Source organism: Pongo abelii, chromosome 4 (genome assembly GCF_028885655.2).
Source record: "Pongo abelii isolate AG06213 chromosome 4, NHGRI_mPonAbe1-v2.0_pri, whole genome shotgun sequence".
NCBI classification, from domain to species: domain Eukaryota; kingdom Metazoa; phylum Chordata; class Mammalia; order Primates; family Hominidae; genus Pongo; species Pongo abelii.
In genome coordinates this window covers 9,258,149-9,282,140 of record NC_071989.2, presented here as the reverse complement: position 1 = coordinate 9,282,140, position 23,992 = coordinate 9,258,149, and the positions used below count along the sequence as shown (strand labels likewise).

Sequence of the window (23,992 nt, the reverse complement as noted above, 5' to 3'; positions counted from 1 at the left end):
CCAAAAGTTACTGCTATAATTATCTTAATTTGCACCATAAAATTAAGATACTTGCTGATTGAATGAATAGCGTTTAGAAATAGTGAAGAATAAAACCTTGTGATTAGAGTTTTAAAAGCAAATATTAGGGAGTATGTGTATCTCAAAATGTACTATCTCTATTATCACTGGTTTCAAACCGGAAGTTAGGAAGCTAAAACTTCAAATGCTATATGTAAAATTCAGTTGATAATGTATATTTCCTAAATTCCTAATGAGCTTGGTGATTAAGTAAAGGCTTTGCCATAATTTTGTCATTTCTTTATTTCCCCATTTTAAAGCTAATTATGAGACCAGAAAACTACAAAGCAATGTCTCCATCCCAATACTCTTCCCTCCTCTAAATGGATTACCCAGCAAACCAGAAATAAGAAAATCAGAGTTGTTTTTCACCGTTCCATGGTCACCATAGCAACAGAAATTGCTACAGCTGATTCCAGACACACCTTATAGTTTTAGTCTTTATTTTCATTCCCAGCAATGAAAACATTTTTAAAGTCTTTAGTAAAAGCACATACATTATGTCAAAGTCACAGGAATGTATATAAGTTAAGTCAAATAATTTTGTTGTCTTGCACACAAATAGGATTGTAGACTGCTATATTCTGAATCACATTTCATCTTTTTAATCATATTTTCTCCCTCTCTGAAGGTTCTGTAAGAATTTGCAAATAAAATAATACATATTGCTCTAAAATGTACTGCAAATATTTGCTGCCAATTTTTGTTATTAACGTCACATTAACTTGAGCCCTAATTTAGCTCGGGATACTTGAGTGTGCAATCATACCAGTGACTTCCCATTATTTAGAATCTGTGTATGACACTGAGTTTCCCAACAGTGTAGATCATTAGGCTGCTCACAGGGTCTCCCAATTGTCCTATAGGAACCGGGTGTTATCTAAACAAAACCATGTCTCTTTGGATGAAATACTGAGCAGGCAAGACCAAAAGGGAATGACATGAATGTTGAGATTTTTTTCCCTCTTTTCTATTGTTTCCAGAGCCAAACTTTGTGTCATCTTATGACATCGGAAATTTTACCTACTTCTTTTTCCGAGAAAATGCAGTAGAGCATGACTGTGGGAAAACAGTGTTCTCCAGAGCTGCCCGGGTGTGCAAGAATGATATTGGTGGGCGCTTCCTGCTGGAAGACACCTGGACCACATTCATGAAGGCTCGCCTGAACTGTTCCCGTCCTGGGGAAGTCCCCTTTTACTACAACGAATTGCAGAGTACTTTCTTCCTGCCTGAGCTGGATTTGATCTATGGCATCTTTACCACCAATGTGTATGTAACTTGAAATAATTTTTCTCCCCTCTCTCTTACTCATTCTGAATAAGTCTTCTGTTCATTGATCTCTGAGGTTTTAAATTTGCTTTAAAGAAAATCTTTCTTAATGTACTGGCCTAACAGACAAAAAAAGAGGACTTTTCAGTGAACTGCATGTTAGACAAAGATATGTGATTTGTGAGACTGGTATTAGGAAAAATACGCCAAATCAAGAAAGTTTTTGTCCATCTTTAGGATATAGTGACATTAAATTATTCTATTATAAATTGCTCCTTCCTGATTTGCCATTGTGTTCTGGGCGCTTTTTGAAATACTGGTATATATTATACGTATATTTTTTCTATATGCAAGTCATGCATTCGTGTATAATGAAAATAGTGTTGTCTGGAGAATCTGAAATCTTTGAGATAACATGGCTCTTGCTTAAATCTTGCTCATATTTGAAATGCACATTTTCCATAGCTTCATTTTACACTATTATTCTAGAAGATGGCTAACTTGAGCACACATTTTGTAAATGTCAATTATACTTTTGAAATATTTTTGTAAAAGTTATAGTATTTTTTGTCTGGGGGTGGGACAGGGAGATACTCCTAACTTTAGAATGAACAATATTTGGGCTGTCTGAAGCCTATGAAGTTTTCTGATCTCTTTCACTCTTAGTCTAGTGGAGTATCACATGTCCCCAGAGTTATTTCCCATCCTTAGCTGGTATGCTGTGTAAGACTCAACAGGAGCACGTGCCAAACCCAGGAATCAAGGCTCACATTGAGACTCTGAGCAACACTTTGCTACACATTGGCTGTGCTACTGCTGCTGATCCTACACTATGGGTTCTGATTTGGATCACCTTTGAAATCTCTCGTCTTGTGACTTAAGACTTTAAGCAAAAGCTGAATATTTGTATCCAAAGTAAAGGCTCCAAATCTGGATGGGTTGGAAGTGCTGATAAATGAGGTAGGATGACTGACAGTCCTGAATTGCCTGAGATTATCCCAGTTTTAGCATTGATGACAGCCCTGTAACTAAGGAAACCTCTTTTTCCTGGGTGAACCAGGACAACTGGTCACCCTATGATGTCCTTTCTGCTTCCTAAGTATTTTAATTTACTTTTTCATCTCTTGGGCATCAGATGCCTGCCCATGAGTGGTATTTCTAAAAAGTCACTTTACCTGCAGCTTATTTCCTCATTAACCTTCTCTTTCTGGTCTCCCCACTGCTTAACTTGTGTTAATATTTGCTTAATAATAACTTTTACCCTCCATGAAGAGTCTTCTTTCTGACATGAGGTTAGAAAAATAAGGCTAGTATAGATGGCTCCACACATACCCTTGCTCCACCATGGCCACTTTATTTTCATAAATCTGGTCTTTAACCCAGAGGTTATTTCTTCTCTTTGATAAGTTTCTTTAAAAAATCAATTTACAGTTTCTGAAGTTGATTTTCTTTCCAAAACCTTGTTTAAAAACTAGTGTAGGTCGCACAAGATAAATGTGCATTTGCTCAGCTGACGTCAGTTTTATGCACAAGGAGAGTCTGGTTTACTTAGCTCTTCATTCCCCTGGCTCTGGGCAAAACAAAACAAAACACCAATTTCCGAAGTTATAAAAGTACCATGCCTGAAACATTCCAAGATGGTGTATGGTCAATTTAGATAGTTGCAAAAATAAGTTTCAGACTACTGTAGACTGTTTAGTGTTGCAAATTCCCATCATGTCAGAAGTCACCCAGTGTACGGAATCTATACTTTTAGAGATAGAAGTGCTACATCTCCCCTTTCTCCTTGGAATACTAATTTGTGTTAGGTCTTGAGAATGCATTTCTAATATGCCCATCTCAAATTTCACAATATTTTCCACCTCCTTTTTGTGTCTCAGACAAGGTTTTCTTCAAACGGAAAGAAAAGGAGGATCAGAGGTCTTATGAATTAGAAAGCTGTCCAATACTGGGCTGAGCTTCAGGGCTCAGAATATTGCTTTGCCTCTGTACATTCGTCAAGGTTTCTCAGCACTAGGGGAATGGGGAAAAGATAACCGTTCTGACTCCTTCTGTCCCTAGCACGACTGTGTAGTTTTCTCAATCACTTGAGCATGGGTTGGCCTGCAGGAAATGGTGTGCTACTACAATGGAGTCTCTAAAGATTTGGCTTTATTTCTAGGCTACTACAATGAAGTCTCTAAAGATCTGGCTTTATTTCTAGGTATCTAAAAATGGTGGCTCACCATTATAGTTGTTTATAGTGTAGATAGTAAACTGTAGAGATTGTAGTAAAGTGTTACTATGTATAGATATGGATATACAGATAGTAAAGTTGCGATGGGGGGTAGGATTTTTTATTACTCTTCTAAATTATTTTGATTGCTGATAGAAGCCAGATTGGAACAGGTGGCTGCAGGTCTGTTGTCCAAGTGAGTTGTTCATACTGATTCCAGCTTTAAGCCTACACATTCTCAAGGTCATGATCTATATCTGGGCTGCCCTAGCCTGCCCACAGGTCTGGAGACCCTGGAGAAGCGAGTGAATATGTACTTCCTGTAGACAGTCCTATCCTAGGAAGAGGGGGCATGGCAGAGGGAGGAGCACAGTGGAGTGTGACACAGGCCCATCCTTTGCCCCCAGAGCATAGCAAGTGAACGGGTAGAGGGGCAGGCATGGGCTATACTATACCAATTGTGCTCACCAGGGGATGGCACAGGGGATGGGAGGAAGTGTTCCCACAACACTATTAAAGGATGCTCAGACTGGTACCTACTGGGACATCCAGGGGAGTCTCTGGGTGACACCAGAGCCCAGGTCAGCCCATTCAGTCTTAGTGGTTGTAGTGAACAGAGAAACATGCCAGCAGGAAGAAGATTAGATTCTTCCTTTACCTGGAAGCCGCCTGGAAACCTGGGGCCCCATGCAAAGCAGGTACAAATCCTGCTTTATTTCTCTGCAGCCTGTGACTTGGGCTAAGTAACCTCTCTGTGCTACTGTTTTCTTATCTGTAAGTCAGGGTCTTCCCAGGATCTATAGGTTCTCAGAGAGAAATTAGATGATCCATATCAAGTGCTTAGCAGGGGGCTCAGGGAAATATTGTTATTATTTGTAATATCCCCCATTTGCCTGCCTCTGCACCTGGCCCAAGGCATGCCTGGATGGGATATCCTGTGTCTAGCCATTCTTACTCCAGCATACTTATTTTCTTGTCCTTATTAAAGTCCATTCACATGTTCAAAGGTCAGTTTCTTCCCCGTACTTGTATTTTAACTTCTCCCATTCTCTCTAAGGATAATGAAGAGTCAAAAGAGCAAAGTGAACAAACCCATAGCTGGTGTTCGCCCCTTTATTTTCCAGTGCTGGGCCCTGTATGCATCATGCTAAGCCTTGTCCTTGGTGCTGGACTTCTGGAGAAAATGCAGAAGGCCCACAATACCCTCCGGGTCCTACTTTTCCATAAGGATGTGTTTACTGTCTGCTCTCCTGAAGTAGAATCCTGTCTACTTCACCCAGAGATATTGCAAAGGATTGGAAATCCTGGCATTTGGAGCCATACTGGGGAAAATCCTGGCATTTGGAGCCAGCCTTGGGTTCAAGTCCAGCTTCTCCATTTAGTAGCTGGCTGACATTGGGGAAGGGTCTTGTCCTCGCTGTGCCTGGTTTTCCTTACCTGTGAATTTCCTTCACCTTATGAGGATTAAATGAATGGGAAATAGTAAAGTCCTTTGAATAGAGCCTAGTTACTATTCAGTATTTATCAAATCAAAGAAATATAAGGTAGGTATTTCAGTTTTGGAGTTTGTTTGACCTTTCCTTTGATGCAGGAAAAAAAATTGATGAGAAGTGCTTGTGGTATTGTCTCAGAGCAAGAGAAAATATATGTAAGCTTTCTCCTTTTATCTCCACTTCCCCTTTGAGAACCCGGACTGAGCTCAAAATGTGAATTTACTTAACCGAATAATGTTGCTGTTTCCATACTTAGTGAGAGGGCACTGACCTTCTGAGGGCTCCCATTTTTGACTTTCTCTCAGAGCCTGAATTCTAAATTATGGCTTCTGGATTTCATATGTCAGTGCTATGTCAAATTTTTCTCTTTGACCCTTTGAATTTAAAATCTATTTTAAATTAAAAGAAAATATGAAGAGTCAGTCACTTTTTATAAAATACTTTGAGTTGATTTTTTTAAAGGATGACAAATAAAACAAATATCTGGGTTAAAACACACACACACACACACACACACACAAACAGCTTTCCCTGCTGCTGGGTAAAGTGACCAGATAAACAGGTCAGGAAGGGAACTGCATGAGGCTGATGGGAGACACCATCCATTGGAGAAGGAAGTCTTTTTATTCCAGAATTTGAAAGGTGAAGCAGATAGCTAGCTCTTCAAAATCCCTCTTGCCCCTGTTGCAGCTGAGTGAATTAATCCTGGCTGACAGGATTACAAGGTGTTAGATGCTAACTAGCCTGGTTTCTATACCAAGATGTTTGTTCCTCCACAGGGGAGCCCCATTCACGCTCTGACTTCATCCTTTTGGGATCTTTAAGAGATTGTGGTCTTGAGACCTCTGGAAGCTGTTGTAGGTCACAGCTGCTGCCCACTCCATAGGGGGAGGTCAGCAGGTGCTGCCGAGCTCTCTGACTGCCTTCTCCTGTCTCTCCCTCTGCTCCCAGGAACAGCATTGCGGCCTCAGCTGTGTGCGTCTTCAACCTGAGCGCCATCGCGCAGGCCTTCTCCGGGCCCTTCAAGTACCAAGAGAACTCGCGCTCGGCCTGGCTACCGTATCCCAACCCAAACCCCCACTTCCAGGTAAATTTTGGGGGGCAAAGGGGCACTGTTGGCATCCCCCATGAAGAATGCAGAAGCCTTGTGTAGACAGGCAAGGGTAATTTAAACTGCGGGTGCATGCACCATGCAGCTGTCTCCCTGACCCCTCATGGACAGCCCCACACTCTGCTGGCTAATGTCAGTAGACCAAGGCCTTTTGTGAACAGTGGCGCCTGGACCCAGAAAGGGCCTTTTGTCAGCTGTGATGCCTGAGACTGGGCGGAAAAAGGCCAGCATTCTGCAGCAGGTTAGGAATCCAGGCTTCAATTAGTACTAATGATGCTGGGCTCTGTGTCCTCAGAATCTCTGATCCCTAATGAATGACATTCTAATGAATGGGGTCCAGGGCACAGAGCAGTGGAGACACACAAACAGGATTAGAGTGCTAATTGGCAAACGTGGTGGGATTCCCTGTTGGGAAGGACAGAATGTAATGCGGGCAGCTGAGGAAAGAAGAGGAGGTGGAGGCCCTTCATCTGTTATCACAAAACTGCAGGAGGTTCAAGCTTCCAGGGCTTTGTGAGTCATCCATCTCCCAGTGTTCAGAAGAAGCTGGGACCCAAAGAGATGAAGCAATTTACTCATGTTTGGTGAGTTGGCAGGTGTATTAGTCAGTTTGGACTGCTGTAACAAAACACCACCGACTGGGTAGCTTAAAAAAGAGACATTTATTTTCTTACAGTTTTAGAAGCTAGACCTTCAAGACAGAAGTGTGAGCAGGGTCATTTTCAGGTGAGGGCTCTCTCTTCCTGGCTTGCAGGTGGACATCTTGCTGCGTTTTCACATGGTGGAGAGAGAGACACCTTTGGGGTATCTCTTCCTGTTTTGTAAGGGCACCAGCTCCACTGGACCAGGGCCCCACCCTTATGACCTCACTTACCCTCATTTACTACCATTAAGACCCCATCTCCATATACAGCCACACTGGAGGGTAGGAATTTGGGTGGCTTACAGACATTGGGTCCATAGCAGCAGGCTTCCTTGGAGGGCCTTCTGACAGCTTTCTTAAGATCATCATCATCATTTTCACAGCTGTCATTTTTAGCACCAGCAAGTCCCAGACCCTGTGCTAGATGCTTCAGATAGATCAGCTTGCACACTGGTGGCAGTGCTATGGTGGGTAATGCCTTCTCCATGTGCAGGGAAGGACAGTGGGCCTGGGGCAGATCACCTGGCCAGGGCCACACAGCTAAGTAGCCAAGTGAGGATCCCAACCTCGGTCCTCAGATGCAGAATCCTAGCCTATTCCAACTAAATGGCCATTAGTTACTATTACTAATCGGTGGTAGAAGTGGGTCCTGTATCTGGGACTCCCAAAACTGGGAGTATGGAAAGGTTCAATGATTTTACACTTTACTTTGATTTTTGCAAGGACCATTCAATTATGATTGTTTTGAAAGAGTTTTGTGTTTGTTGTTGTCTTTAAGCTTTTGAAGGAGCATGGGAATAAAAATAAGATGGCTGGCTTACATGTCGTCTTTCTGCGTGCTGCTTTCCTTGAGCAAATTATGTGCATTTTTATCACACATCTATCTATTATGCATCTTTATTGCATATTTCCATCAACAAAGGGGGAGAGGGATAAAAATGCATGCAAATAGTTTAGGAGTAAATTTTGATAACATTGAATAATGTGCATTGTTTACTGTATAAAATATTTGATAAATATAACTCTTAAGGGCTGGACCCAGAGGCTCATGCCTATAATCACAGTGCTTTGTGAGGCCAAGGCAGGAGGATCTCCGGAGGCCGGGATTTCGAGACAAGCCTGGGTGACAGAGTGAGACCCTGTCTCTACAAAAATAATAATAAAAAAAATTAACCAGGCATGGTGTCACGCACCTATAGTCCTAGCTATTTGGGAGTCTGAGATGGAGGATTGCTTGAGCCCAGGAGTTCAATTAGTGAGCTCTAATCCATCCATTGCACTCCAGTCTGGGTGACAGAGCAAGACCCTGTCTCTAAAAATACAAAAAAGAATCATTTATTTGGTGCCTTCTACATATCAAATGTTGTGTAAATGCATATTTTGTCTCATTTTCTCCTCTTACATACAGGAAATACTCCTTTTAAGAAAGTCCTTTGTATAATAAAATCCTGAAGGTTCAATAATTAATAATGCTTACTGTATTTTCAATACATTGATGTTTTTATTGCAAAAGTCTTTACTGTGAACAGCGTGGCTTAGTAAACTTCGTAGTCCCTTCGTGGTCCCTTCGTAGTCCCTTCGTAGTCCCTTCGTAGTCCCTTCGTGGTCCCTTCGTAGTCCCTTCGTGGTCCCTTCGTGGTCCCTTCGTGGTCCCTTCGTAGTCCCTTCGTAGTCCCTTCGTAGCCACCTCCAGGCAGTGGATAACTCGTAGCCCGTTCATCTGGATACCTTTGCAGCACACAGCAAATCTTATTTCCTAAGGCCAGGAGCATCTGGTTTTATAATGCCAGTGTCACACTGAAGGGCTTACTCTCATTATGGGATGGAAGCCAGTCCATGTAGCATAATGAATGAAGCATGCAGAAATTGGCATGCGTTTTAGGCAGGAAGCTTGCATTGCTGAGCTTCTCTTCTCTGAGTATTATTTAAGACTCCAGTGGAGCTCAAGTTATAGATTATGGTGATTCTTTGTATAACTCCTAGTACAAGTACACAACAAGTGTTTTCTTTATGTTTACTCTATTCGATAACCACACTGGCAAAGTATCCTCACTGACATTCATGAAACCATCCAGACTGGCATAGAGTGGGAATTCAATTTTAACTAAGGATCCCTCCCCAGACATGTATAAGAGGCCTTATGTTTGCAATAACCAACAATGGAAAGTGGTTAGATTTTTAAAATTCTTGTTTTTCCTACTGACATTTAGGAATTTGTGCAGTACTTACATACTAGAAGTAGCTAATTAATCAAAGAAGCAGAAAGCAGAATTGGATTCAGGAAGAAGAATGGGTTAGGAGAGATGGTGCATGATATTTCAACATTTAATATAGAAATCTCAAAACAGTAACAAACAACAAAAAGTATCATTTTTCTCAGACAAAATATATAAACCACTCTAGGCGGTGCTTCAGAGCCCTGCCCTGTTAGAGGCTGCAGTCCTCAAAGTCATCCAGACCCTGACCCTCAGTAAGACACGCGGCAATCACTGATGTAAAATGTCACCGAGGCCCAGTGGCACAGCTGAGCTGTGACAGACTCCAGAATTTTCTGTGCAGCTTTGATTACTGTCACTCTGAAAGGATGGAGTTGAAATGGACAAATAGACCCTCAAATATAGTTAAGTGGATGAGGAGGCAGTTGTTGGAGGAGCAAGTGCATAGCTCTGATCCTGTCCATTAGGACCCTTTGATATGCAAAGCAGATTTGTTTTCTTTTGTTTTGTTTTGTTTTTGAGACAGAGTCTTGCTCTGTTGCCCAGGCTGGAGTACAGTGGTACGATCTCAGCTCACTGGAACCTCCACCTCCTGGGTTCAAGCAATTGTCTTCCTCAGTCTCCCAAGTAGCTGAGATTACAGGTGCCTACCACCACGCCAGGCAATTTTTTGTATTTTTAGTTCAGACGGGGTTTCATCATCTTGACCAGGCTGGTGTTGAACTCCTGACCTTGTGTTCCACTTGTCTCGGCCTCTCAAAGTGCTGGGATTACAGATGTGAGCCACCGCCCCCGGCCCGCCAAGCATGTTTGCAGCAAGATGCCAGGGAGTAAGTGAATGAAGGGACCGTTAAAATTGGGCACTCCTACAGGAGGTTAGGTGATTATGGGCTTGACCAGCATGCACTAGTGTGCTAGAACAGGAATGGATGTTTTGTCCTAGAAACAAGTAAATAAACAAAAGTTCAAATATTTATTATCATTTAAAAAAATTGTAGAATTACTGACCAAATTACTTGAAGAGATGTTGGCAGAAAACTGTTGTGGATTGTAGGGCACATGAGAGCAATGGCTGTGCTTTTACTATTTTTGTTGTTTTCTTCTTGCATGGTGAACCCAGGGCATCACACAGTGCCCCACACAGACACAGCGGGAGTCCAGCATAAAAGGCAAAGCTAGAAAATTTTCAGGTGTTAGAGAGCTAAGTGGGTTGCTTATGATCCAATACATAGATTCTATAACTCTGAATACTCTTCCAGCTATTTGAAATAGAAGCACTGGGTGGAATATTATAGCCAGCAAAATAAACCAAGAAGTAGTAGAGTATACCTCAAAACCAATTCTTGGCAATTCTGGCAGTCATAAATAAGATTGATACAGGCGACATATAAATAAAGATGGCAAGGCGTGGCGAGTCATCCTGCCTCACCCCTGCCACCGAGAACTCCCTGTTAGGTGTCCAATTTTTCTGGGTTCCTTAAGAACAGCAAGAGATTCTTATTTTTATATTATGCCATCTGGTTTTCATGATACCAGTTTTTTTTTAAACACTATGCTTACAAAACAAGATCTGTGTGCAAACTTCACCCAGCAGGTAGGCAGCTAACTGCCCCTGTGACTTGGGTATCACCACTGATTTCAGGAATGTAAACCACCACACATAACATCATGCTCAGAACTAGAACTTTCCTGTGTAGACATTAGATCAAGCCTAGTAGAGCTCTTTTTCATTTTTTAAAACATGTGTTGACAGGTAAGGACATGTCTCTGACCTCCAAATATTACTATTTAATACTGTAATTATATAAAATTTCCTAGCACATCCCCTCTCCCCCCAATTACAACTACTTGTGTATTCACTCATTGTTTCCTTCCCTTCTTTGTTTATTCACTCATTTCCCTCTGGCCACTGAAGCTCAACAGACCATAGAATTGCTGTCCTGCTCCAAGACCAATGCATTTACCATTCACCATTAATTGAATGGCTTCTCTTTAGTGCCAGGCACATTGTCTTGTTCTTTGGCATTTATAAGGGCTTTCAGTTAATTTACAAATGCTTTCCACGGATTATCTCAGCTGGTCTCACAGTAGCCCTGAGAAATGAGCAGAGTAACTATTTTCCTAGCCACTGGACAGGTAAAGGGACAGAGACTGAGAGGCGAGACCTCACCTCAGACCATGTGGCAGGAGAGTTGCCACTCACCTGATTCCATGTGGCTTGAGAGCCATGGAGCCAGAGTAGCACTTGGGTTATGGCAGGGCTGAGACCTTCACCTAAACTCACACAGTCCTTGCCTGTGGAACATGGGGTGCCCCTGCAAGGGTGTGATACTAAATTAAGCCTTGGACTGGATGCATGAAATCCATTTAACTCTCAGATTCTCTTTTTCTACAATCATCCTATAATTTTATGGCATATGGAGCATTTTATCAAATGCTGTAAAAATGTCATCTACTTTTAAAAAAGCAATTTGCATCTTATACGTTTGCACCTCTCACCTGTTATAAAACCACATATTAGACATGACATGTTATAAACAGTAGTTTCAGGTGGTATGGGCCTGGAAATTCTTTTCTGTCAAACCTACTTACGTGAAGTTCTACTGGGGATCAGTCACCATTTGTACTAGGAATTAAAGTTTATGAAAGACATGAGAAGGATTGGTAGTAGTTTTCTGATTCTGAGCTTGGCTCTAAGAAAGCCGTGCTTTCCTTTCTATCCCTCTTTTTACCTCATCCTTGCCAGAGACAGTCTTATATAACACCTGCCAGCCTCCTCACAACACAGCTCTGAATTTATTTCCCAGCATTGTACAGGGCTGATTTTCCCCTTGTATATCCCAGATTCATCTCCATGATGTTTGCTCTATCTGAAATCTCTTTCCTTCCTTCTTCCTTCTTACTCTCTTCTCCCCACTCCTCTCCTTTCCTTCCGCATTTCCCTTACCTCCTCATCTCCCGTTCTTCTTATAAATTTGCCATGTTCTTTTCCATATTCCTGGACTCTAAACATTTTTTAATAATTTCTTCTAATTTGAAATACAAGCACAAAACAATAAGGCCAGCACAGTATTTTTGTAGCCCATGTGAATGCTGTTCGATTTTACAGATGAGAATGACCTAATGCTATCACCTTGAAATCCATGCCTTGCTTATAGACCCCCTGCTATAGTAGAAAAACTAATACATCTATATGAGATCCTTGATTGTTGCATTTTCAATTTGCTACCTGATTTATCAGACAGATATAGTAGTATGTGTTTAGCCAGACAGCTTTCAAGTGACTCGACAGAAAAGGAGGAATTTCTATGCATCTGCTGTTTAAAGTTAGCAATCACTCCCACTTTAATTTTTTTTTAACTTCTGATCAGTTCATTTATGATGATGTTGGGAGACTCCCAAGATATGAGTTCAAATCTAACATAAAAAGGATGCTAAGGATAGGGGCTGCAGGGAGAATGGAGAAGCAGAGATGTTTGCATACTTCAATGATGGATTGTGGCTTACTTGATTTCCAAGTTACTCTCCAGCTAGGGTGGCCACAGCCAGCTGTGGGTGTCCAGGCTGCTGGCTCTGGTAACCTGGCCTGTCTTCCCTTTCAGTGTGGCACCATGGACCAGGGCCTGTACGTGAACCTGACCGAGAGAAATCTACAGGATGCTCAGAAGTTCATTCTGATGCATGAGGTGGTACAGCCAGTGACCACAGTGCCCTCCTTCATGGAGGACAATAGCCGCTTTTCCCACGTGGCCGTCGACGTGGTGCAGGGCAGAGAAGCGCTCGTCCACATCATCTATTTGGCCACAGGTAGGAGCTCTGCCCCCCTCTGAGGGGTTTTGTACCATCTTCTGATTTTGTGTTTTAGATTTAGATTCTAAACATGCAATTTCAATTTCAAGCTTTACGCCTGCTGTCTCTTTTTGCAACCAGCAAAACCCACGATGCTCACTTATCTTCCTCAGCCTCTGTGCCTCTTTTTGAAAATCTCAATCTATTTTCACTATATTAGTCATAACTTTAATTGGAAAGACAATGGCTTGTTTCTTTGCTATTATTCCTCAACTATTCATAAAATAAGTATTTCCTTGGCAAGACCATTTGAATTTGGATAATTTAAGACAAAGGTATGCTTTGTTGGAAGACGTTGCTGGGTGAAATATTATCTTGGGATTGCCATGGTGATTTCTCATTTGTTCAAAAACAGTGCCTTCAGCAAAATATTTGCGTGGATGGGGTGGTACATGGTAGTGTTCAAAGAATATGTTTTGGGGCATAAATAATGGAACATTTACAGCAAATGTAGGCAGCGATACTTTCAAATTACAAATAACAATTAGATCTCTTCAGTTTCCAAAGCAACTAGAGTGTAGAAAGCATGTTCCATCTCAGTTTATTACACAGACGGCTTTGGGTGTGTGAGGCCAGCCATAGGGACCTGGCTGAGCTCTGTGGACTTGTCCTTCTCTTTCCTGCCTTCAGATTCCCATACAGAGCCATCTCACGGTGGAGTCTGCCCCTCCCCATTCTTTGTCCAGTGTTCTGTATAATTGTCATTTTTCATGGAGCACGATTACTGTTTTTGTTGCTGATAATAATATATTTTTTTTTCTTCAAAGAACTTCTCAATTCCTAGTTACATATTTACCACATATTTACCAGTTAGTTTTTTTTTTCTTTTTCGTGAAGTTGCTACTATCTACTGAACCTTTACTATTTGTGGAGTTCATTTGAAGCACTGGGAAGGAAACTGGTGAACCCATAGGCATCACCTGCCCTGCTGGACCTTACATTCTAGTGGGGACAGCAGATAATAAACAGACCAGTCGGTAAGACGCCAGGAAGGTGATGACGAGCAGACACAGCAGACGTGCAGAGAGAGCCCAGCAAGCTCCTGCATTTGCTAGTCAGCATTGATCTCCACCGGGAGGTGATGATGAAGCTGAGTGGGGACTGAGCAGGCAGCCATAAGGGAAACAACCAATGAGCCAGATGTGGGACTGGCCAGTGGCGGGCAGTGCCACTGAGTGGTCAGGTAAGGTAAGGACAGATGTGACCACTGAGTGGGCAGATGGAGGCCACAGCTGCCCCTCAGGGCCAGTCTGTGGGAAGAGGAGGAACTGGAGAGGAGGAAGAGCACTGGCCAAAGTCAGATGGAACCAGCTGCTTAGAGCATCTCCTCTAGAAGTTTTTCGGGGAAGGGAAATGGAGGATTGATGAGTTATCTGGAGGGGATGGGAGGTCAAGGAAAGGATTTTGTTGATTTTTGTTTGTGTTAAGAGAAAGGAAGGAATTACCATTGCACTGTCTTCTTGTTTATGAGACTGCAGACAGGATTGTTTCTCTTTATTCTGTCATGTATTTCCTTAATTTTCCCCAGGGTGCCTGGCATGGAAAAGGTTTGTGGGATAAATGAACGGGACCTTTCCATAAGAGTTCCTAGTTTTTCACCATAAATGTCCAGGCTAATAACACAGAGAATAGGGCCGTCTTCTTCCAATTCTAGGAGGCAGTAGAGGACCTCATTAGTACCTTGGGAGTGGGAGGGATTTTGACGGGGGTTGAGGCTATTCTTGAGTAGACCTGAGTGGGTCAGTGAAGAGCAGCCTGAGGTCTCAACCTGAGCCTTTGGACGTACTCCCCACGTAAGGCCAAGTAGGTCACGTTTGCTTCTCTTGTGTTTATAATGATCTGTAGTGAACTTCTGAGGATTTCTGATGAAACTCCTCTATTTTTACTTTGATGAGTGTCTTAGTCAGTTGCTATAACAAATTACCATAGACCGGGTGGCTTAAACAACGGAAATTTATTTCTCATGGTTCTGAAGGTTAGAAGTCTAAGATCATGGTGGCTGATGACTCATTTCCTGGTGACGGCCCTGTTACATGTTTGCAGATGGCTGCCTGCTAGTTGTGTCCTCACAGAATGAAGAGAGATCTTCTCTCCTATGTCTCTTCTTATAAGGACACTCATACCATTCCTAAGGGCTCCAATCCTCATGACCTAATCACCTCCCCAAAGCCCCGTCTCCTAATTACATTTCGTGGGGGATTAGGGCTTCAACATATGAATCTTGGGGGGACACAAACATTCAGTCCATAGCTACAAGCAACTTCTTCTACCACTGTTTAAAACCACTATTGAAAAGTTTCTAGAAACTTGCTTGCAGATATCTGTTTTGAATGATAGCATGATTGGACTGCTGCTCCCAACACCCTCACCCCCACACTATGTTGAGATTAGCTCAGGACTCAGCTGCCGCAGGGATTCCAGACCATCTGATCCTGTCTGATGTGCAGATCTGATTCCGATATTGATATACTATGTGCCATTTGGCAAATGCATTTTGCAGAGATTCGCTTTATTGTTCCACAAACCTGATTTTTGGCTTTTCTTTTGATCTACTGCCTGTGTACAAATTGAATTGTGTTGTACATCAAGATACTGCTAATTTGAATCACAAGTTGGGATTATGGGTAAAGATGCCATATGTAGAACTCTTTGATAGTTTCCGTCTCTCACTAGTTGGATTGTTTGTTAAACTCAAGAGGAGGAGAACTTTGTAGTGGTTGAAGGTACTTTCCAGCAGAAAACAGCCATAGATACCCGGGGCCCAACACAAACCCTGCTCCAAACCATATGCAGTGACCCAGGGCAGGTACAAAAGCAGTTCTACTGAAAAGTGGATTCCCAGAAAGCATTTCAGCTTGTTTAGACTGGCTTGACAATTTTAACTGAACAACCTCTATAATTACATATTTCATGTCTCAACTAACTTGTGGATCTTTTCATTTACTCTTATAGCACTGTTTAATATATTTTGAAGGAGATATAGTCTTTTTTTCAGATTTTAATTAAGAATGATATTTAGTTTTAAGGGATATTGTTTTTTTTTTTTTTAACATACAGTCTTTATGTTCAAGGAATTGAATACTGGAAGGTATAATAATATACATTTTAATTCAACCCTCTAAGAGCCAAACAACCCCCAACAAGTAGAAATGTTAAAGATTAGAGATTTTGACATTTTGAATTCAAAAGGCTGATATTTTTCCGGTCTCTTATTTATAACTAGCCCCAGTAGTCACATCAAGGCAAACCAGGAAGATTCATCTCATTTGATTTTAAAACTGATATAGAGGCGGGAGGGATAAAGAGAGATTGATTAAAGGGTATGGATATAGACATAGATAGAAGTGAGACCTGGTGTTCAATAGATCAGTATGGCGACTATAGTTAACATTAATTGATTGAATATTTGAAAAAAATCTGGAATAATTCAGATAGTTCTAGAGTAAATTAAACATAATATTTTAGGTGATGGATTTCTCAATTACCGTGATTTGATTATATGAATATATCTAATTATCACATCTACCTTGAAAATATATATATCTAATATGTTTCAATTAAAACAATTAAAAAGGTAAATCTAAAAAAGAATCTGATATTGAGCACACATGCTAGAGTCCTTTCAGTCTGGGTGCACTTGCTATACCATATCCAGGAGTTAAACGAGTTAGCAACTGATAGAGCATGGGTAAGACATTCATAACTAATGAATGTGAAGCTAGAGTCCTTCCTGCCTTACTCGCAGAGTCAGTTTGATATCCGTCTAGGCTTGGGAATCCAGATTTGGTGGTAGGTGTATTTTCTCTTACTTTGATTTTACGTGAACACAAGCAAATGGGAGGAAACCAGCCAATGGCTGTTTGAAAAGTCAGTTTATTTGTACGTATTGTCTACAGATCCATGTGAGCTAGACTCCTCTTGCTGGTCTAGTTCATCTGCGTCTCGCCTCTTTGGTGGCATTTCCCGCTGCTGCCACTCCGCTGAGTCAGCAGTCTTCCCCAGATACATTCTGGGTCCATTTTCATGCTACTGTCCTGCGTCTCTCCTGGTGTCCATCCACCCAGGGCCAGGCGTGTTATCTGAGTCATGACTGTGCTAATATTTTGTAAGCTGGTTTTTGAAGATTTTCTCAGAGCCAGAGTCAAGTGGAAATGGTGGAACATTTGTGACTGGAGTTCTGTTAGTGACGGAGTCTCATATCGCCGTTGAGTTCTCTACAAAGACAGAATTAAGGTCATGCTGAGCAATCAGGTATTCTGGGAGTTTCCCCCTTACTTGACTTGGAAACACCTCTCCTCTGGCTCTTCCCCACCGCTGTGATAGTCCCTCGCAGTCCCACATGCAATCCTGGTCCAGACATGTGGCTGCTGCTCTGGGCTTTATCCACAGCATGGCCATGGTTGTTCTAATCCTATGCTCCCTCCCCCACAATGCCATTCAGTCTTAGGGTTTCTACTCTCCCTTGTAGGACGAGATATATCATTTTTATTTTCACTTTAACTCAATTCTATTGTTTTGAAAAGTATTTGAACCTTAAATTGTATATAATCGTAAAATGTTCTAAGCTTAGATTGTGGCAATAATTGCACAACTCAGAATATACTAAAAATCAGTGGGTGAATTTTATGGCATGCAAATTATACCTCAATAAATATATTTTTTAAAAAGAATCTGATCTCTTTTTGTGTTATATTTTATAAATTGTTTTAGTTAGAGGATAATTCATAAACATTTATATAAAAACACATATCAGGCACTAAAGAAATGTAAAGGAAGAAGACACACACACACATTTTGAATCATTGTTTTTCATTTCAAACTTGCAAAACTTTACATAGAAAAATCAGGGCAGCTAATAGATGAATATAAAGCAGGAAACATTCATACAGAGGTTTATATGCTTCTAGCTGCTGAACTCATGTGAGATTGTGCCATGTTTATCACCTCTGTTTCCTTCTCTTCCCCCAGTCCCAAGGTTAATTGTATTCTGGAATGAAATATTTACAGAAATCTCAAAAAATAGAGCTGGGCACAGTGGCTCACACCTGTAATCCAGCACTTTGTGAGGATAAAGCAGGAGGATCACTTGAGGCTAGAAGTTTGAGACCAGCATGGACAACATAGTGGAACTGCACATCTACAAACATTTTTAAAATTAGGCAGGTATGGTGGTGCGCACCTGCAGTCCCAGCTACTCTGGAGGCTGAGTTGGGAGGATTGCTTGAGCCTAGGAATTTGAGGCTGCAATGAGCTAGGATTGCACAATTGTACAATTGTACTCCAGCCTGGGAAGCAGAGTAAGATGCTGTCTCAAAAAGGAAAAAAAAAAATGAAGACTCAAGACCTTCAACAAAGTGGGAGCCTGGGCTGAGCTTCCTCCTCTGCATCCCTGTCCTGTCACTTCAGTCTACAGAAAAGCAGATGGAATAGAAGGCATCCCAGCAGGAGCAGGATATGTGCCACAAAGTTACTTTGCTTGGAAAAAAGGGAGAGCAATGTAAATAAAGTCAGTACTCAGAGTTGAAATGATGAAGAAACAAAATGAGATGAAAAGGAAGTTCACAGAGATAAGGGAATAAGTAGAAGATCAAAATGACGTGCTATTCTACTACAAGAGTAATAATTAGAAACTTCATGGAAACGAAAACACAGCTAAAGCTTAGACACAGAGTAAATGTTTGCAGTGATTAAGGTGGAAAATGTAGAAATAAAAGATAAGGTTTTAAATACGAAGGACCCACAAAGACAATGGACCACACAGAGTGATTTGTGTCTTTGAACCAAAGAACCCTGTCTGTGGAGCTAAAAACTTGTGCCCAAAGATGCTATTGGAGAAAATTACCCTGCCATAAAGGAAGAATTGAGTCTGCAAATTTCAAAACATACTGTGTTTGCACAATATTAATTCAGAATAAAGGAACACTAGCCAGGTAAGTTTTTAAATTCCAAGAATACAGAAATAATTATTTAGGTATTGAGGAGGGGAAAAAAATGAAAAATGAAAAAAGTCCCATGGTCTCAGGATACTCTGCAGCTGTATAAATCTATGAAACATGGTTATACAAAATTCTGAGAAAAAGAAAATGTGAATTGAGCATATTATACTCATCCAAGAATAAAAAAAGACAGACACTCTCAAAAATGAAAATCTCAAGGAACAGAAAACCAAAAATCTCTTTTACAAACACGAAATAAGACTGATTAGGGGCTAAATTCAGCCAAATGATGTGAGAAGGTTTGAGAAAGTAAAACCAAAATAGGGGAACACTCAATACCAGATTTCAAGTAGAACAATATATACACACATTAGAGGAAAATAAATGTGACTCAAGAATGTTATTCTAGACTAATCCTTAGGTCAAAAATAAAGGTAGATGGAATATTTAGGGATAATGTGTCTGTGATTCCTACTTCAACAACAGAAAACCCTGGCTGCTAGCCAAAGAAGAAAATCGGAACAAAAACCTCAGGAAAGACGTTGTGGAAAGAGGGCGAGTGAGGTGTTGGGGACCCATTTTACTATCTGAGGAGGAAGCAATAAGGTGTCACGTGAGCCAAGGCTCTGGGGTGCAATGGAGCATAATGAGCTCAGGCGACAGAGAAGGACCACTGATTGGTCAGGTCGTAAGTTCAACCGCGGGTTCTCTCAGCCTTACTTGACCCTGGACCCTCGGCCATTTGCTCTGCCTCAGCTATCACCATGACTGACAGATTCCTGGGCAGGACCAGGAGGTTCCTCCAGTTGATGCTGAGCAGCTGGTGGTCAGGTGTCTGTGGCGCTCTTGCTACACCTGGGCTTGGATGAGATCCCACACTTCTGGGTATGGGATATGGCTTCTCAAGCAGGTGCTGGAAGAGCTGGTAGCTGCAGCCCTGAAGTGCAGGAGGATGAACTTTCTGTGAAGCAAGCCTCACCCAGAGAGATGTGGGGTATGGGCAGAATGCAAGTGGTGAATTCCCCTTCCATTTTCACCTCCAGGCGGCTCTCCAAGGGCAGGCTCCTCATGTAGCCAAGCAGATGTCTCTTTCTGTTTCATCATAAAGGAAGAGCCCCATGGTAACAAATCATGTAGCATCACTTCCTGCTCTTTCCTGCTCCATATTCCTTTCCCTCACCACACAGCCCTGGGATTGCATCCCCAATAATGCATTAGCACCGAATCCTTGAATCCTTTCCTCTGTTTTCTAGGCAACCACAGTAAGGGATCCAACAATGTCTGGAGTTCATTCAACCCTGTAGAGTTTCTGGGTTCCAGATGCAGGCGGGGATAGCTAATATGTGCCTTCTAGCTATGTTTAAAAATTCAGATTTTAATCTAAGCATAATAATAATTACTGAAAGTTCTGTAAAGAAAAGAAGTTACATGATATGATACATGTTTTCAAAGATTACTATCTATACATCCTGGAGAATGAATCAGAGGATAACAAAAAGGGTAGAAGGAGGGTCAAATTTGGGGTACAATTTCTTTCTAAACTAACAGTACTGTATTGCTACAGGATCTGCCGTTGTATAAAAATAAGCAGGCATTCTAGATGTCATTGCATTGTAACTGAGTAAGGAAGAGTAGGCTGGGGTCAAAGCTATTGAAGTCATCAAGGTGGTCTAGGAGGAGGTGAGCATGGCAGGCTCAGCCAGAAGATAGGCAGATGTCACCCTCAGTGAAGCAAACATTAGTTCTTAGGGGGACAAAAAATCTAATTTTTGTTCAAATAGACGTGGGCTATACAAGAAAATATACAGTACAGAATATCTGTAGTAAAATTTTATGGGTGAGGGGACAATCAGGAAAAATGTGAGAAGTCTTCTTGTAGGAGTGATAATGGAACACCTATCAGTTTGAGAAATGCTGCTCTTGGTTAATTTCTTGAAGAGAAGCTGACAGATGCAGCAGGTGTTTTGGAGGCGTGAGAGAATGGGTGCAATTAAGAATGACTTCTGATGTTTTTGGTTTGGACAGTTGATACTTCTGTTGGCCTTTGCTGAAAAGAAGACACTGGAGTTTTTGTGCCAAAATTCACTGGAGAGGGTTCAGCAATGGACAAGACAGACAGACACCCTGTCCTCAGGAAGCATATATTTTTTTGGGGGGAGGCAGAAGCAATAAAACAAGCAGTTACATTAAATGTTAAATAGGAAAAAATGAAACAGGAAGATGAGATGGGGGAGGCAGGGCTTTCAGTGGTAAGAAGAAACGAGCAATGTGCGGAGAGAAACAGGTCCATTAAAGTTGGGAGTTGGCCTGTTTTTCATGGAAAGTTGGGGTGGAGAGAGATAGGGGCGAGTTGAGGAGGAGACAGAGGTCAGGAAATGGATACCCATCTAGACAACTTCTTAATAGATGAGGGACTCTGAGGCTGGGAGTGAGCTGGGGCAGGGGGTTGGGGGAGACAGCAGATTGAATCGAGGACCATGCAGGGTTGGCAAGGGCACTTTGCTTGTGGGTGTCAGCAGACAGTTTTGCACCCGTTACGGGGAAATGCATCTGTAAATGTTTCTAGTCCCCCCTCTCCATCTCCACATGCTCACTGTTGCATCCCTTCTGGACCTTAGAGGAGCGTGTTTCTGTCAATCCCATCCCCAGTCTTCCGAGAGGCAGACCTAGAACCTGGGCTGAGAGGCCAAGGGGAAGGACAGGACTTGGCTGAGGGGCTGAGTTAGGCCCCAGAATAAAGCACCAAAGGGAACCAAGAGAGGGTGTGAGCTGGGGAAGGAGGCGTGACTGTGTGTGTTTGTTTGGTGGGGTGCCAGGGGGGCTGCCAATTGAGAAAAACCCGCCACTGGAGAAGTGAGAAAGGCAATAACAGAATAGTTTCTAAGGGCAACACCTGAAATCCATGCTGTTTAGTGCTTTTGAAGGGTATTAATACCAGGTAAAGATGGAATTCCACCTGTAAGGACTTTGGGGTTTTGGCACATGCAATTTTGACTCTTTTCAGTACAGGTTGGATCCTGTGAACCTACGAATCTGGCTTTTAAATATTTACTATTGCCAATGGGCATCTCACTGAGGAGGAAGAATGAGGGAGTAAGAAAGAGGGGTCCCCAGATGGGGGAGGTTCTGAGGTGCACAAGGGGTGGGGGCAGGGGTCAGAATAACCTCAGGGATAAAGGAGGAGATGCTCCGATGTACCTGGGGGCCCGAGACTCACGCCTGTCACCTTCACTTAGCTTTGCCCTGAGCACCAGGGAGGAAATGTAACCAGGGACCTCCCCTGTTCTCACTCTTCCCTTCCAAACTCATTTTAAGTACAGAAGAGTGCCTTTTTATGGTTGCTTGCTACGAATCATTTTTAAAGTCAGGAGATCAGTATGACTTTCCAAATGTACTTGTAGAAAAGACAAAGAAACAGTGTTCTATGTACTCTAGAAGTTTCTTCTGCAAGAGTGATAGTGGCCAACTAGCTCAACAAATGCTGAAATTCCGTTTCTAACTTTCTTTTCTCCCTGCAATTTTTTTTTCTAGCACGTAATTTTCGAGGCTTTCAGGTCCATATCTAAAAAAATTAAGGCAAGGCTGAGTGAGGAACAGACCTTGACATTCCCTTTGTCCAACATACATAAGACTTTAGAGACCCCAAGGATACCCTTCTGGGTACCAAAAATTAAGTTAATACATTTATGGCTGCCATCACTCCTGAGAATTATCTCACTCAATGTTTCTAAGCAATTTGCAACTATTTAAGTGTCAGGAACAAGTATTAACTTGTGAAAAACTATCATGTTGGAATTTTTTTTTTTTTTTACATTCACTCCAAATTCTGTCCTTCTCACCAGAAATTATAAATCCAAACCAAGTCTGGACTTGCATTACTTGTGCTTCTTTATGTAAGGGGCTCCCATCAACTGAAGGGGGTACATTATATAATTTGAGTGCTTGTTTGATAACATTTAATGAATTTTTCATTTATTGAGGGAATAATTGCAGCAAGTAATAGAAACTCAATTACCTGGTGGTGTGGGTTAAACTGTGTTCCCGAAGAAGGTATGTTGAAATTCCTAACCCTTCAGTACCCTATTTGACCTTCTTTGGAAATAGGGCCTTTGAGCATGAGCATGTAATTAGTCAAGTCCAGATGAAGTCATACTGGCATACAGTGGACCCTTAATCCAATATGACTGGTGTGCTTGTAAGATGAGAAAAGAGGCAAACCAGGAGAATGCCATGTGATAACATGGGCAGAGATTGGAGTGCACAAATGCAAGCCCAGGAACACCTGGAATGGACAGCTGCCCTCAGAAACTAGGATGAGACAAGAATTCCACCCAGATTCTTAAGAAAGTATGGCTCTCCTGATACCTTGATTTCAGACTTCCAGCATCCAGAACTGTGAGCAAATACATTTCCGCTGCTTTAAGCCCACCAGAATGTGGTACTTTATTGCAGCACCCATAGGTTACTAATATACCTGGGTAGACTTTGCCACACAGCATCTGCTCTTACAGTCAAATTTAAAGAGTAGCCTGGCCTTCTCCTACTCCCTGAACTCCATGAACACAATTAGTTCTTTAGCATGAGTTTGTGTTAGGCCCAATTAAAATGAAAATATACTGTTGAATATAATTTAGTATATGCCAAACCACTTAAAATGCTATAAAAACAACTAATTGTTTTGTTTGATTAAATGTGGGAGCATTAGTTCTTGTATTTTAATGTGTTTGGCTTTTAAACATGTTTTCTGAATATTTTTAGTAGCTGACGCCTGGTCTCCCAACCGCAAAATAATACGAAGTTATAACCTATGAATTAGTAAATTTCTCAGTATGTTCTAAATAGGATGCAACCAACTTCATCTTCACGGAGCAGATAAATTTCCTGTTTTCTTCTTGGTCTCTTGCTTCCTCTCCATCTTGCTTTGCTTTGGACCCACCTGAGGCAGGTGACTTTCCTCTCAGGTTTCACATGATTAGTATTCATTGGAAGTTGCCCTCAGTAGTAAAGATTGTGGTCTGTGGACAAAAAATACATAAGTAAATAAAATTGCTTATCTTTACCTTTTTTTCATACAGATCCTGCCTGATACAAATTTTTGATATAACTCCTTCAGGTTTAATGGCAGTAGCTAGGAGATGAAGCACAGTGGATTCCTGTTCCAAAACCTGCTGTCCTCTTGCTTATACAAAACCCCAGTTAG

The 23,992-nt window shown here is 41.7% G+C and overlaps 1 protein-coding gene and 1 long non-coding RNA gene across 10 annotated transcripts in view; one reads left to right on the top strand and one right to left on the bottom strand.

Moving 5' to 3' along the window:
- SEMA5A (semaphorin 5A) overlaps positions 1-23,992 on the top strand; it is a 516,352-nt gene that overhangs the window by 350,989 nt on the left and 141,371 nt on the right. For all 9 annotated transcript variants that reach the window (XM_063724051.1, XM_063724052.1, XM_063724054.1 and 6 more), the window contains 3 exons: positions 1,044-1,329; positions 5,989-6,124; positions 12,610-12,814. In XM_063724051.1, the coding sequence (XP_063580121.1) occupies positions 1,044-1,329; positions 5,989-6,124; positions 12,610-12,814 (627 nt within the window). The remainder of the gene's footprint in view (positions 1-1,043; positions 1,330-5,988; positions 6,125-12,609; positions 12,815-23,992) is intronic.
- LOC129059328 (uncharacterized) lies at positions 16,714-19,894 on the bottom strand. Its single transcript, XR_008525133.1, has 2 exons — positions 19,772-19,894; positions 16,714-17,070 (listed from the first exon to the last, which is right to left on the bottom strand). It is a non-coding gene; the product is annotated as an uncharacterized LOC129059328 (long non-coding RNA).